General features: G+C 40.6%; 1 protein-coding gene and 1 long non-coding RNA gene across 6 annotated transcripts in view; one reads left to right on the forward strand and one right to left on the reverse strand.

Moving 5' to 3' along the window:
* The window catches only part of pecam1b (platelet and endothelial cell adhesion molecule 1b), a 52,280-nt gene that overhangs the window by 20,278 nt on the left and 16,402 nt on the right, over window positions 1-15,600 (forward strand). For 3 of the 5 annotated variants that reach the window (XM_069930056.1, XM_069930058.1, XM_069930060.1), the window contains exons 3-5: window positions 5,997-6,266; window positions 12,707-12,946; window positions 14,492-14,590. In XM_069930056.1, the coding sequence (XP_069786157.1) occupies window positions 5,997-6,266; window positions 12,707-12,946; window positions 14,492-14,590 (609 nt within the window). The remainder of the gene's footprint in view (window positions 1-5,996; window positions 6,267-12,706; window positions 12,947-14,491; window positions 14,591-15,600) is intronic. The other 2 variants (XM_069930057.1, XM_069930059.1) reach the window with 2 other exon arrangements.
* On the reverse strand, window positions 4,573-14,909 carry LOC138759516 (uncharacterized). The gene is made up of 3 exons (XR_011354897.1): window positions 14,707-14,909; window positions 14,256-14,441; window positions 4,573-5,044 (listed from the first exon to the last, which is right to left on the reverse strand). It is a non-coding gene; the product is annotated as an uncharacterized lncRNA (long non-coding RNA).

The raw sequence follows: 15,600 nt of genomic DNA on the forward strand, positions 1-15,600 counted from the left end.
GATCTTTTCATTAGGAAGTCCAGAATCCTAACACTATTTCTAAACTTGACTGTTTTAACATTTTGGTGTAAGCTTCTCTTGTTTTACTCTCTGTAAAGAGAAATCATTTAAAACGCAACCTCACAAGTTCTTCTTTGAACTGAGCTCTGTTCATCCTCGCTCTGTGCTATTGTCCTCGTTAGGCTCCCAGTTCAATGACAGGTTGACTTTAAAATTTGTAGCCTTGTTTATCGGTCCCTCTATGGATGCATCCTTCTTGATCATTGAGATATTATAAGCATTAGTGTTTATCTAATTCCAGCCTCTTGCTTATTCTGGAATTTAATTGCTCCATTTCCCGCTCTCCTTACACCCCTGCTGTATTTCACACTCTTAAAACCTACCAGTTTGACCAAGTTTTGCCTGAATATTTTCTTGAGTAATTCAGTGTCAAAATTTCTGTGATAAAGTTCTATGAAGTGAAATTTCTTGCATAGTTAAATGGAATGTATCAGATAGGAGCAATCCAACAGCAATATTGGAATAGAATTCATGCAGAGAATGCAATTATAATGGAGGAGATTTAACAGCAATAAGAACACATGGTTAAACACAGGAATCCAGAGGTTGTTTCCAATAGTTCCTTACTGCTTCACCAGATGTACTGTGTTGCCACTTTACCTAGTGCAATTGAGGAAGTTATTAAATGATGAGGCATTGAGGTATTTGCAAATTATTAATTCTGTTAAGAATCCTGCAGCTTGAAATTCAAATGTTTTCAAGAAATGTTAAATCATAATTTCTGATTCTCAACCAGATTTCAGATTTGTTGTCAGAGTACATTGTAAGGTAAAACATCATGAGATGGGAATGTGCAGGGCTGTAACAAGATGTGAATGCATCCTTGTACTTACAAGATAAGAGAGACATTGATGGATTGAGAGGCAGGAAGCTAGCAGGGAAAGGATAGCAACAGTTTTAGTCATTGGACAAGTAATGATATGATGATGTTCTAAGCACATATCCAAGGGTATAAAAAATCACCATTTTGCTGATAACGGCAGAATGCATTCTCCGACTAACATGGTTAGTCGCAAGTGTTACAATCCGGTAATAAAGAACAAAGAACCCTGATTTCGACTCAGTCTGGTGTTTGTCTCACTCATTCATGAACAAAGCAGACCTAACAACATCCATGACATCACATACAACCCTGAGATTCTTTTTCCTTCAGGCGAGGCCTCCTGCCAAAAATCTAATTTTATATCACAACTTTCAGATAAATGTTTCAAAATTGAATTAAATTTAAAACTAATTAAAAAAAGATGATATCTCCTGTTTTTCCCATAATGTCATGTGAATGTTTCAACCTTCATGGTGCTTAGTAACTAATTTAATTGTACTTTATGCCTTCTTGCTTATTGCCTGTGACAGTTTTCATTGTGATTGGCTGCTTCCGCTCCGCACTGACATGAGGATTGCCAGGTGTGAGGGAAATGACGTTTAACGACAACTGATGGCAGGAATGGTAACGTGCATGCATAGTATTTGCTGGATCTTTGAGGGTGCATTACGTTAAGATTAACTGAAAGAGCCATCCGTTTGCTCAGCATACCAGCATCAGCCCATAAATGAGACTTGGAGCTAAGGATCCTGTTGAATCCCAAATTTGGCATCAGTGAGTAGGTTATTGGAGGTAAAGTGCACCTAATAGTTAAAATCCCAGTAGATGCCAGATAAGTGAATTTCTCAGTTGTTTGAGACAGCGTGTTGCAGGAATGGAGAACTAATGGTGAGGCGTTATCTCTATTTTTTACCCATTTATTTTCTGCATTTTTTTGCCGGTTGCTTGAATTCTGGATAGGAGGGATTTTTACAGTACTGTCAACACCTTCCACCACTTTAGTCATTGGAAGGAGACTGTATAGGTGATAATTAGTTGGTTGGATTCTCTTCTTCTTGAATAGGGCACAGCTGAGCAAATTAGATGCTAATCTAATTTGTCTTCAACACTCATCGTGCTAAGTCCTGTCATTGTTGAGGGTGGAACAATCTCTTGAGTTTCCTCTTCCCGTTAGCTGTTAGCAGGACTGTGGAGAGTTGATCTGATCCCTTGGTTTTAAGGAAGCTTGGCTCTGTTTGGTGTTATTCCTGGCACACTCCTTGACCTCAAAATCTACCATCACAATCAAACCAGGAACTCAATTGGCAGCTTTGTCCCTTTTGAATGGCTCAGCTCAATTAATGGTGGGGTTGCAAGCCACTATTGGTGGTTGATTTCACCTTCATGGAGTACACTCTGTCCTCTTGCTACTAATATGGCTTTCAATTTTTTCGGGGAGCACTGAAAAGAACACATGATATTTATATCACAACCAAGTACAGGTATCATTTTTCCTGAATCTTGCATTTATTTCAAATAAATGTTGCATGAAACCATATCTGTATACACACAACACAATAAAACCCAAACAATAAACAGCGAGGGGCCTCCTAAAGGAAATTTAAGTTGCTGAAGTTTACTTCAAATATCGACCAGGTGAATCAGATGGGAATAAGCTGAACAATGAAAAGGAAGCAAAGCCAGTATGTGACAAGGGTCCCTTATCTATGACCGAAGATTTATTTTCATTTGCAGGAAGTGAGCTTCACTGTAAACACCGACGTTTACTGCCCATCCCCAACTGCCCTTGAGAAAGCAATGGTCAGCTACCTTGTACTGTTGCAGTCTGTCTAATGTTGCTGCGTTCACAGTATTAATGTTGGTGTGAATTACAGGAGCTACACAGGAATAAGAATATCTGATGACAAGAGGGCACATCGAATATTCGATTCCTCCTCTACCGAAACCGTTACGATGAGTAGCAGGGATCACAGACTTATCGTGCATTTGTAACAAAAACAAATAATGTAAATAACAAATCAGCATCTAAAGAAAGAGTTTTATTTTCAGTTGTAATAATTCACCAGATCTAACATTACTTTTTTCACCTGACCCTTTAATTTCTGCAAATACAGTTGTTTTTTTTTCCATTGATGCAGAATTACTGCTTGTCTGATTTCTCGTGCTGCTTTAACCTGAACTTCCTTTTGTTCTCTCTTGTAATAATCTCTGGTTCCTGTTTGGCCCTGGTCTTTTCCCTCCATCAAACCAGTGACAGATTGCCCTGTTGCACTCACATCCACAGGTTTGTTAGTTCCTGACTATTCCCAACCATTCCCCAGCTCTATCGGCTCATATCCTGTTCTTTTGTTATTTTTTTCAAAATTCCTCCCAACCTCTCACAAGTCCCATCATCCTCTATGTGTGACCTCCCCCACCCCCAAGCTTCACAAATTAGATTTTGAAATTTATATTAAAAGCTGCCCATGCCTCTGCCTCCCCCGCCCCCCACCTCCTCCCATCTCTCTGTAACCTCCTCCAGATCAGTGACGAGCTTTTTCTTTCCCGAATGTGGTTTCAGATCTATCATTTTCATCCCTTAAATCATGCAATAATGTGCCTCAGCTACCAAGGTTGCATCATTTGGCCCTGGCCTCACTGGCCCTCCCTATCTCTGCCTCTAAGCTTTCAATGTAAATTTCCTTATCATTCCTTACATTTTGATTTTTATCAACTCAACCCTTTGGGAATCACCTCTGAATAAATATCTGCATGAGGGGTGCTCTCCAAATACATACTGTGATGCCACTTCCAGTGTGCAGATCAGCTTTAAGGTGTTTTTAAATGCCAGGTAGCTGTTCGGAACTCCTTTGTGAAGGGACATAAAACTGATATAAAACCATGGTATTTTTTTTAGCTCTGCTTTTGGGAATTATGACTTAATTCAATATACAGTAAAACCCTTGGTATCTAGGACCTATGGGTTTGGTAGATGCCGGATAAATGTACTTTCTGGTTACTTGAGATTGTGTGTTGTGTGGATTGGAGAACTAACAATGAAGTGCCCCAATTTTAAACTTCTGCACTTCTTACCTATTTTCTGCAATTTTCTTTTTGACACTTGATTGAATTCCGGATAACAGGGTTTTTTTTTTACTGTATATTCCTTTGTTAAGCGTGGTTCTAATGTGGCCTGGCAATTGTTCTTTAATAAACAGAAAATAACTAAATCTTCATTCAAAGGAAATAAATGCAGTGTAGTTATTGATAATCTAGGTCAATGAAACTGGCAGCTATGAATGCAAAGAAAAACACAATGTCAAAGAAATGCCGTGAAAGTTAAATGACTTTGATATTCTCTTATTCGTTTGTTCTGAGTTTGAATAGGACAGGAAAACAAAATACAGTTGTTTCCCAATTCCAAGGAAGTGAGTGATTTGATGAGAAATGAGAGGAGCCAGAGATAATACCAGGACATGCGGTGGGGGGGGAAGGGTGGATGATTGAGTATCCGAAGCCACAAACAGAACATTTTGATTTGGTAAATCCTCACTTTTGACACGAAGCTGGAAAACCCTTGAATCTATTGAAGGTAGTTGCTCAGTTCCAAAAGCAGGATCTGATGAAGGACGAAATTGAGTTTTTGTGAAAAACTGGTGGCTTTGTGAGACACCAGCTGCTTCGTCCAGAGGACCATGATCAATGGGGGGATCAGTTGGGCCACGGCCAATCTAATAACACTGGACAAGAAAGATTTTGTTTCCTGAACACTGTGGTATTTTATGGAATTTGAGCGGCTGATCACAAAAATTGCCTTAAAAATTTCCTCTCGCGTTTCGTTCTTTGGATATAACCTATATTGTGATTTCCTGACATATTTTACTGGTTTATTTCCCACAAAGCAAGGTGTTTTGGTGCGTCCAAGCCGACCTGGGCATGAACTCAGTGCAGGCACTGATATAGATTGAACGCATGTTGATGAACATGCTTCAACCATACAAAATGATGAAGTGCAACGTGTCATTGAAAATTCATTTTCTGCATTCGCACTTGGACATCTTCCCTGCTGACCTTGCTGCAGTCGGTGACGAACACGGTGAAAGGTGTCTCCAGGATATTGCGGCCATGGAACAGTAGTATCATGGCAACTGAAAGCCCATCAAGCTGGTCGACAACTGAACACTGGCACAAGAGGCATCGGATATTGAGTACAAGCGAAAATAAAGGGCAAAACATTTTTAGATCAGTTGAACTAACAACATTTCAGTATCACAAAGCAATGAAAAATGCTAAATTGACTTAAAAGTTAATTTAATGTTTCTCCAACTTCCAATGCTATACAGCAAATCTGATATTATCTAGGTGTTCAGCTTGAAGTTGTCCATCATAATCCCCAATTTTTGTTCAGAAAGCAAATATTTTGAAAAATTTGTTGTCCAGTGTAATCATTGAACATGTTAACTACAGATTCCTTTCTGGTTGTGTGTGCGTTTGTCTGAATTCCCGAATCAGGAATTATTTAACAATTTAATGTCCTCAGCTGTTGAGATAAGATTTCAATTTGTAAATGTGGATCATTAATGCAGACCAATAGAACATTGCATCCCACACGGAAAATAACACCGGGTACTACTGGGTATGAATGTGCAATTGGCCTACTGTTGCTTTAAGATGAAAGTTTTGTCAAAGTCCAAGTCTTGCACTGAGTGAATTTTAGTCCAGTCATCCAAGTGACTAATAACAGTAGCCTGGGTTAGAGGCTATAAAGCCTCTTGTACAGCAGTTGCACTATTTCAAGAGCAAAATGGCATTGATGCTCAATAGGAGGATGGGGGGAAAGCTCACATTTCTTGGCCAACTAAAGGCAGTCGTGTACCTTTTGTTGGACTCTGCTATCTAGGCTGGAGCCGCCCAAGTTATTTCAATATTGAAACATTCTCCTTGTGACTGCATTTTGATTGTTGTAATATGTTGAATGTGTTTTAGGACACCAACAGATTGCTCAATAAACAATAATCTTGGAACCACTCTACACTGGTTCATTTACATGCTTGAAAATCTATATTTTTAAAAGGAAGTTTAAAAGATATATTATTTTTCAAATGTTACTTATATTTTCCTTTTGCTTCTTAAGTTCCAGTATCCAATCCTGAGATTTCTGCAAAAATTGACCATAAGATCAATGAAGCAATAATTTCAACTATTTACTGTTTGTCGCATCAAGGATCCTTGCCAATAAAATACACTTTGTATGGAAACAAAACATTACTGAAGACCTACGTTGCAGAGAGTCAGAGAAAAGCAGAATTCATTGTGCCACTAGCTATCAGTGAGTTACTCATGACCCTCAAATGCAAAGCTGAGAATGGATTTGATTCAAAGTACAGCAGAGAGCTGATTATAGGTATGAAAACTATCAATTTTCTATTCTAATTTTTGTGATTTTTAATTTTATCCTTTCTCTTTGAAGCAGATGCTTGCTGTGCACATTGTAAAAGGTAAATGTCCTCATACATCTCCAGCAGTATGCGTCCGCTGTGGACGAACCTAGTTCAATAAAACTCGGGTCATCCAGCACCCATGGGTGTGGAACTGGTCATCTTCGGGACTACTGGATGTTAATTTGTTTAAGCACCAACAGTTCTTTTTAGAAGTTGCACACTAGCACAATGAATTTTCTGCAGAACTTGTAACTTTTAAAGGGAATGTGGGAAACCAGACCTTGGAGAGTTCAAAAAATTTCTGAGAAGCAGAACAAGGTGAGCTGGATGGGATTTTGCCACAAGCAGATAGGATTTTTCTTGAAGTTCTATTGTAGAGTCTGTTTACGTGCTCGCTCTGCTGATCTATTCCTGTTTAAACAAAGCCTAAATTTCAGATTCTCATCATATTTTGAAAAGAAAATCTCTATGTTTTCTTTGTTCTCTGTACGGGTACTCCCTGACTTACAACCATAATGTGGACCACAGGATCGGTCGTATCTCAGATTGGATCCATGTCAGAATTGCGTACATTTGTTCAAAAAAATAAAGAAAGAATATAAAATTTATGTAATTGATGTTGTATTTGACAGAATATAACAGGGATAGTGGCCATGTAAGAGCCAAAATGTGCATACCTGTTAATCAGCATTCCAGGGACCATAGGCTGGGTCCTGCCATGTTGATTTCTGTGCATGTGTGGTTCATGTATTGGAGTTTAGTTGGCGCATGTGTGAGAGTTAAGCGCCCTAATGATATTGAATTCATAGAAACATAGAAGATAGGAGCAGGAGTAGGTCATTCGACCCTTCGAGCCTGCTCCGCCATTCAACGAGATCATGGCTGATCTTAAAGTTCAGTACCCCGTCCCCGCCTTCTCTCCGTAACCTTTAATACCCTTATACTGAAGAAACAGATCTAATTCCCTCTTAAATATATTTAATGAACCTGCCTCCACTGCCCTCTGTGGCAATGAATCCACAGATTCACCACTTTCTGGGTATAGAAATTCCTCCTCATCTCGGTCCTAAATGGTTTGCCTATTATCCTCGAACCATGGCCTCGGGTTCTGGACTCCCCCACCATTGGAAACATCCCATCTGCATCCATTCTGTCCAGTCCTGCCAGAATTTTATATGTCTCTATGAGATCCCCTCTCAATCTTCTAAACTCCAGCGAGTACCATCCCAAATTGCGCAATCTTTCCTCATAAGTCATTCCTGCCATTCCAGGTATCAGCCTGGTGAATCGCCTCTGCACTCCCTCCATTGCAAGAACATCCTTCCTTAGATAAGGTGACCAAAACTGCACACAATACTCCAGGTGGGGTCTCACCAAGGCCCTGTACAGCTGCAGTAAGGTATCCTTGTTCCTATACTCAAACCCTCTTGATATGAAGGCCAACATACCATTTGCCTTTTTAACCACCTGCTGTACCTGCATGCTCGCCTTCAGAGACTGATGTACAAGTACCCCTAGGTCTCTCTGCACTTTCCCATCTCTTAATCTATTGCCATTCAAATAGTAATCTGCCCTCCAGTTTGTATTACCAAAGTGGATAACCTCACATTTATCCACATTGTAGTGCATTTGCCATGTATCTGCCCAGTCCCTCAATTTATCCAAATCACACTGGAGCTTCCTGACCCCCTCTTCCGTGCACACAACCCCTCCTAGCTTAGTGTCATCTGCAAATTTGGAGATATTACATCCAATCCCCTCATCCAGATCATTAATGTAAATTGTGAACAGCTGGGGCCCCAGTACAGATCCCTGTGGTACCCCACTGGTCACCGCCTGCCACTCAGAAAACGAGCCATTTATCCCAACTCTGTCTTCTACCTGCCAGCCAGTTCTCAATCCACATCAATACTTTGCCCCCAATCCCATGAGCCTTGATTTTGGAAGCCAGTCGTTTATGCGGGACCTTATCGAAGGCCTTTTGGAAGTCCAGGTACACCACATCCACTGGTTCTCCCCCATCTATTTTACCTGTCACCATCTCAAAGAATTCCAATAGATTTGTCAAGCACGATTTACCTTTTGTAAATCCATGTTGCTTCTGTCCGATCCCTTCTCTGCTAGTCATATGCTCCGCTATTACATCCTTAATAATGGATTCCATCATTTTGCCCACTACTGATGTAAGGCTCACCGGCCGATAATTCCCCGCTTTTTCTCTACCCACCTTTTTAAATAGTGGGGTAACATTAGCTACCCTCCAATCCATGGGTACTGATCCTGAGTCTTTCGAGTTCTGGAAAATAATTCTTAAAGCATCTGCTATCTGAATGGACACTTCCTTGAGTACCGTAGGATGTAGATTATCAGTCCCTTGGGATTTATCTGCCTTCAATCCCATCAATTTCCTCAAGACCATGTCCTTAGAGATACTGATTTCTTTCAGTCCCTCCCTTGCATTCATCTCTATGTTTCCCAACATCCTTGGGAGGTTATTTGTATCCTCTCTTGTAAAAACAGAACTAAAGTAAATATTTAATTGGTCTGCCATTTCCTTATTCCCCATTATATATTCCCCTGATTCCGACTGCAAAGGACCTACTCTGGATTTCACCAATCTTTTCCTCTTGACATATTTATAAAAGCTTTTGCAGTCGGTTTTTATATTTGCCGCAAGCTTACTTTCGTAATTTATTTTTGCTCTCTTGATTAATCCCTTTGTCCACCTTTGGTGCATCTTGAACTGTTCCCAGTCTTCGGTTGCGGTACTTTTTTTGGCCAATTGATATGCTCTCTCTTTGGACCCAATGCTGTCTCTAATTTCCCTTGTTATCCACGGTTGAGTCACCTTTTTTGGTTTATTTTTATGCCAAACCGGTATAAACGATTTTTGCAATTTCTCCATTAGATCTGTGAATGCTTTCCATTGTCTATCCACAGTCAACTCCCCCATAAACACCACCCAATCAATCTTACTCAACTCCCGTCTCATACCGTCATAATTCCCTTTATTTAAATTCAGGACCTTCGTCTCGGTTTTAATTTCATCACTCTCCATGTCGAGTGAGAATTCGATCATATTGTGATCGCTCCTGCCCAAAGGGCCTCACACAACAAGATTGTTGATTAGCCCCTTATCATTGCATAATACCCAATCTAAAATGGCCTGCTCCCGAGTTGGTTCCTCGACATATTGGTCTAGATAACCGTCCAGTTAACATTCAAGGAATTCCTCCTCCTCTGTATTTTTACCAATTTGACTAGTCCAATCTATATGCAAATTAAAGTCTCCCATGATGACAGCTGTTCCCTTATTGCACGCTTTTCTAATTTCTCTTTTAATGCCTTCCCTCACCTCCACTACTATTTGGAGGCCTATATATCACCCCCATTAACGTTTTCCGCCCCTTGCTATTCCTCAGTTCTACCCATATAGATTCCGCATCTTCTGAGTTAATATCCTTCCTGTCAATCGTGTCAGTCCCTTCTCTCACCATCAATACTACCCCACCCCCTTTTATTTCTTGCCGATCCCTCCTAAATATCGAATACCCCGGGATGTTAAGTTCCCAGGCTTGCCCACCCTGCAGCCATGTTTCTGTAATCCCAATCAAATCATATTTGTTTATCTCAATTTCCACAGCTAATTCATCTACCTTGTTCTGAATCCTTCTTGCATTAAGATATAAAGCCTTCAGATTTGCTTTTTTCACCCTCCTTGCTCTTTCTGATTTTTTACTTTCGCTGCCTAACCTAACTTTTCCTGTTTTATCTTTTCTGTCCTTTGCCCTATCATACAGGTTCCCACCCCCCTGCCAAATTAGTTTAAACCGCACCCGAAGGCTGTACCAAACCTAGCTGCCAATATATTGACCCCTTTTGGGTTTAGGTGTAACCCATCCTTCTTGTAGAGGTCATACCTTCCCCGAAAGAGATCCCAATGATCCAAGAAGCCAAAACCCTGTCCCTTACACCAGCCCCTCAGCCACACATTCATTTTTCTTAACCTTCCATTTTTGTCCTCAGTTGCACTTGGCACAGGTAGCAAACCAGAGATCACCACCCTGACTGTCCTATTTCTTAGTTTCTGTCCTAGTTCTCTGTAATCCTTTTTCAGTACTTCCTCCTTTTTATCTATGTCATTGGTACCCACATGTACCAAGACATCAGGCTGTTCGCCTTCCCCTTTTAGAATACCCTGGACCCGATTTGAGATATCCCGCACCATTGCACCAGGGAGGCAGCACACCATGCGGGCGTACCTATCTGGCTCACAGAATCTCCTGTCTGTATTTCTGACAATGGAGTCCCCAATGACCACTGCATTCCTCTTTAGCTTTTGGTCCACCATGCCAGGCTCAGTGCCAGCGACCTGGTCACTGCTGCCAGCTTCTGTCAGATCATCTCCCTCAACAGCATCCAACAAAATATACCTGTAACTGAGAGGTATATTCACAGGTGTGCTCTCCATTTTCCTGGTATTTTTCTTCCCACCCCTGACAGTTACCCACTTACCTGACACATCTGGTCTTGGGGTAACTATATCCCTGAAAGTTGAATCTATCAACTCCTCACTCGCCCTTACCAGCCGTAGGTCCTCAAGTTGCAGCTCCAGTTCCCCAACTCGGTCCTTAAGGAACTGCATCTCGGTGCACCTGACGCAGATGTGGCTATTTGGGAGGGTGGGACTCACCCATGGTTCCCACATCTGACGTCCAGTACAAAGCACTAACCCCATAGAAATGACTGAGCTAAAATAATTAATGCCCCTAACTCTCATGCATGTGCTAAACAAACTCCAATATGCAAACCGCGCATGCACCAACCAAAGACTCATGCATGTGCAGTCATCAAGATGGCTGCGACCAGCCTACTGACCCATGATGTTGACTAACAAGGTGAGTATGCACTTTTTGGCTCCTAAATTCCCTCTGTCCCTGTTATATTTTGTCAAATACAACATAAATCATGTAAATTTTATATTTTTTCTTTATATTTTTAAACAAATTTTTGATCGATGTGTGAATGGATGTAAGTTCCAAGTCAGGGAATACCTGTAGTTTCTTTGTATTCACCAACCCTCCTCATTTCTATGCTGAGACACTTCCAGGTTCATGAGCACTTGCAAAAGGAATCCACTCCCTTTAGCAATGTGAATTACACTTCAATTCCTTCTCATCTTATTTAAAGAGCTCTTTAGCTCCTACCTCATTGTCACCTAAAAATAAAGGTTCCATTATTGTCAAATTTGGAATGTAACATGCACGACAGTAATTAAATTTGCCCACTGTCAGGAAGACAGAGTTGCCACTTTGCCAAGTGCTCCTCCCAAAAAACCTACTTGGTGTTATTTTATTTTCTTGGCAGTGCTTTAGTGAAGCAAGTGTGTTAAAGAGCGTACATAAACCAACTGTTATTGGGGTTCCACGCAAAAGATAGCTTCTAACTGCTCTCTTTCAACATGGTAGTGGCTGCGTCACCTTTCCTGTAAGTCAGTTGTGCTTCTACCACCCACCTTCCTCCTTCCTACACAGATCCTTGAATTCTTAATGCCCTGCGGCTCTGGGTGATCCATGAATACTACTGGTACAGTTGTAACCAATATTTTCCTTTTGCCACTGGGAAAAGATAAGTTAAGGGTGTTAAACTTCAATGGACTCCAGCAGAGATTGAGGGGCAGCTCAAATACAAGATTAGCTCATCAAACCAGGGAATTGTGACATTTCAAACACGAGAAGGCTTTTATGAATCTATGGGTGCATTTGTAAAGACAAAGTTTCTGCTGTAATTTAATTTGCAAAATATCATCTATGCTTTCGATCTGGTTTTAAGATGACACACCAACATACTCATTTGCAAAGTAGCTTAAAAAAAATCATAGAGAACTCTTTGTAACATGGGTTAAGATCATTACTAGGTACAATGAGAATCAAATCATTACTGAAAAAACAGCCCCCTGCCCCCCCCCCCACCCCCCTACTATCTGCCTCTTAATATTATGACAGATTAACAATAGGATTGAAATACTTGGCAAGGCACACCTTTGCATCGGAGATTCTTCTATTGGACAGATTTAAGATGTTTTGACGGACAAGAGATTAACTGGGGTTCGAATCCAGTGCAGTCTGTGAGGAGTTTGTATGTTCTCTGGGTATTACGGGTTCCGCCCACCGTTCAAAACATATGGTAGTTGGAGGTTAATTGGGTGGCATGGGCTCATGCACATACTGTGCATGTCGAAAAATTTAATATCAGGAAATTAAATATATTTATTTCCTCATTAATATCCATTTTCAAGTCAGATATAACCATTCAGAAAGCATAGAATTCCCAGGACTAAATCTTAAAATATATACTTTTTAAAGACCGTGCGCTAAAATTTCTGTTCTGAATTTCTTTTCAGATTTGTCCGTTAGATTGACCTCAAATCCAGACCCTCCGGTTCTGGGTCAACAACTTACCCTCAATTGTACTGTGACTTATGAAACTACAGAAGTCTACAGGTGGCATTTTGTGTTCCCAGATAAGAATGTGACCAACACTACAGAGGGTAACCAATTCATTATCGAGACAGCAAACACAGGGGGGTACTACTGTTCAATGCATGGTCACCTTAGCAACAGGATTGAAGTACCAGAGCAAGGTAAAGTCCTTCTTAGGCAATTCATCAATTGTTGAAATCTGAATTCCTTCTGTGGTGAAGATTTTCACGTTTATAAAGGAAGACGCAATGCTGACAATTTAAATATCATTTTATATTCTCATTTTTAGCTTTTTTTAAAGATTAAATATCCACCCTGCAACTACTGGCAAACATACCTTGAATAAGGCTGTCAATTTAGAGTCACTTCAGGATTAACTGCCAAGTTCAAAAATATGTGTATTGCATATTAACAATCCTGACTCTGCAGACTTTGAATCAGTGAATTGTTTTGGCACAGAAGGCAATCCACCAACAATGGAGATACGGCTCTTACTGGACCTGTCCCATTATCCCATTTACTGATCTTTCCCTAAAACGGAATTATTCTCTGTTGTGTCTTTCCAGCTCATTTTGTTTTGCTGCTGTGATCGATTCTGTTTGAACACCACTGCCTGTAATGAATTCCAGATCTCTGTGAATCATTGTTCAGAAAAATTTTTTCCCCTTGCTTTCTTGATTTTTCTTTACACCCCAAATTCAGTCTGTGCCTTCTGGTTCTTGAACCATCTGCTTCCTTCTTTTTATCCTGTCTCAACCAGCCATGATTTTGCACACCCCTATCAAATCTCCTGTCAATTTTTTTTCGCTTCAAGGAGAACTACCCAAGCCTCTCCCATCCAACAAACTTTTACCACAAACCTTTATTCCTGGAGCCATTCAAGTAACTCTTTCCTGCGCCCATCCCAGTGCTTCTACCAACTTCCTAAGCTGTTGTGACCAGAACAAGGCACAATACTTCACTGTGGCCTTCTCTGTGTTTAATGAGTAAATTTCTTGTTTTCTTTTTAACTTCCTGCTTTTGTTCAATGAGCGACTTTCTCAAAATGTATTTATTCATTTCTGAAGCATGCAAATCAGTGCAACGTCAAAATTTGTCATTCCAAATGATGAAGACAGTGGATTGGAGTGACAAGTAGGTTGAACTATGTGTGTGGGTGGCTGAAGTTCCAGATGGGCTTTTTATGGAAATCCAGTACTTTTAGATCCCATTACTGTCTCTGTTGTTTGTAAATCCCAGGTTTATTTATTCATTAGTCGAATTTAAATGTCCCACTTGCCATGTTGAGCTTCAAAGTCATATTTTGAGATCAATGACGCACAACTTTGTCAGGTTGTCAGTAACTTAACCGCAATGTATCCCAATTCAATCATTTTAACCCACTCAAGCCTCTTTTCCTGCACACCAGTTAAAACTGTGTCATCACATCATTGCTGTCTCTCAATCATTCCACCAAAATTCATCACTCACCTGTGTCTGCACCAAATTTCATCTGTTCCCTTTTGACTCATTCAACCCCTATCCATTTGGAGTTGAACTTAGGAAGCAGGAGTGCCTCTTGCCTCTGTTCCACCATTTAATAAATTCATGCCTGTTCCAGCTTAGTCCTCAACGCTTGTTTCCTGCTTTGATTGCGGCCTGGAATCGATTCAACAACTTGTATGCAACAGAAAGAAAACAATGATCTGTATGGTACTACTTTTCAGATTCCAATAACCAGTCATTGACCATTGGTGTCTGTATAGGACCCATTATGATGTTCATTTTGGTTGCTGGGTTGATTTGTTATTGCTGTGAAACTAAAGGTATGTAACTCAAAACAAAATATTCTTTGAGTTTAATTTCACTTGATTTTACTTCCACCTGTGGTTTTGGCTGTAATATTAATTTTATTTATAATTTTTAAATAAATGATATTTACCTTCAAGACATCTAACTCCATGAGCAAATTGGCACTCATTTTTTTTCTTCTCAAATTATATTCCTCGTTCCCCTAATTTGAGATAAAATGTGTGTTTTTTTTAAAAACAAGGTCTTATTTTCTGATATAAAATATGAAATGTTTTTAACTGAGCAGCGTGTGCAGCTCTGGTTCACCACTCTACGGTGTGCATTGACCTGATTTGGATACAGACGATCGGCTAAGCTTACTTTCAACACTAGGGAGTCAGCCTGCAAGGTGGAGAAGACCCAATGAAAGCTGTCAGCTCTCACAGAATTTTGACAATCAGACATTTAAAAGCAGTCAGGCGGCTTTAAATAACATTTTTTTAAATGAATTTAATTAAGAGCTGCCTAATTCCTAGAAATTAATTTAAAATATCTTGATCATAAAGAGGAACTTGCGTTTTCTACACAAGATTCATGTGACTGAGGTCATGATTCTTTTGCCAGCTATTGATGGGGTCAAGTACCCCAGAGACTAGATATCATGTGCGTTGATTGAACCCTTCAGCTCATTATATTGTGGTGGGATTCAGCAGTAGAGCATGAGGGTCACGTGCGCCAGTTTGTCTCTGACTTCCTTGTTCCAATGCTGAGGCACGGCAACATTAGCTGGACCACAAAGAGAATAGATGTATCAACGTGGGACTACCGGCCTAGACTAGCGGCCTAGACTAGCGGCCTAGACTGCCGGCCTAGACTGCCGGCCTAGACTGCCGGCCTAGACTGCCGGCCTAGACTGCCGGCCTAGACTGCCGGCCTAGACTGCCGGCTAGACTGCCGGCCTAGACTGCCGGCCTAGACTGCCGGCCTAGACTGCCGGCCTAGACTGCCGGACTAGACTGCCGGCCTAGACTGCCGGCCTAGACTA

This window comes from Narcine bancroftii, chromosome 3 (genome assembly GCF_036971445.1).
Source record: "Narcine bancroftii isolate sNarBan1 chromosome 3, sNarBan1.hap1, whole genome shotgun sequence".
In the NCBI taxonomy this organism is placed as follows: domain Eukaryota; kingdom Metazoa; phylum Chordata; class Chondrichthyes; order Torpediniformes; family Narcinidae; genus Narcine; species Narcine bancroftii.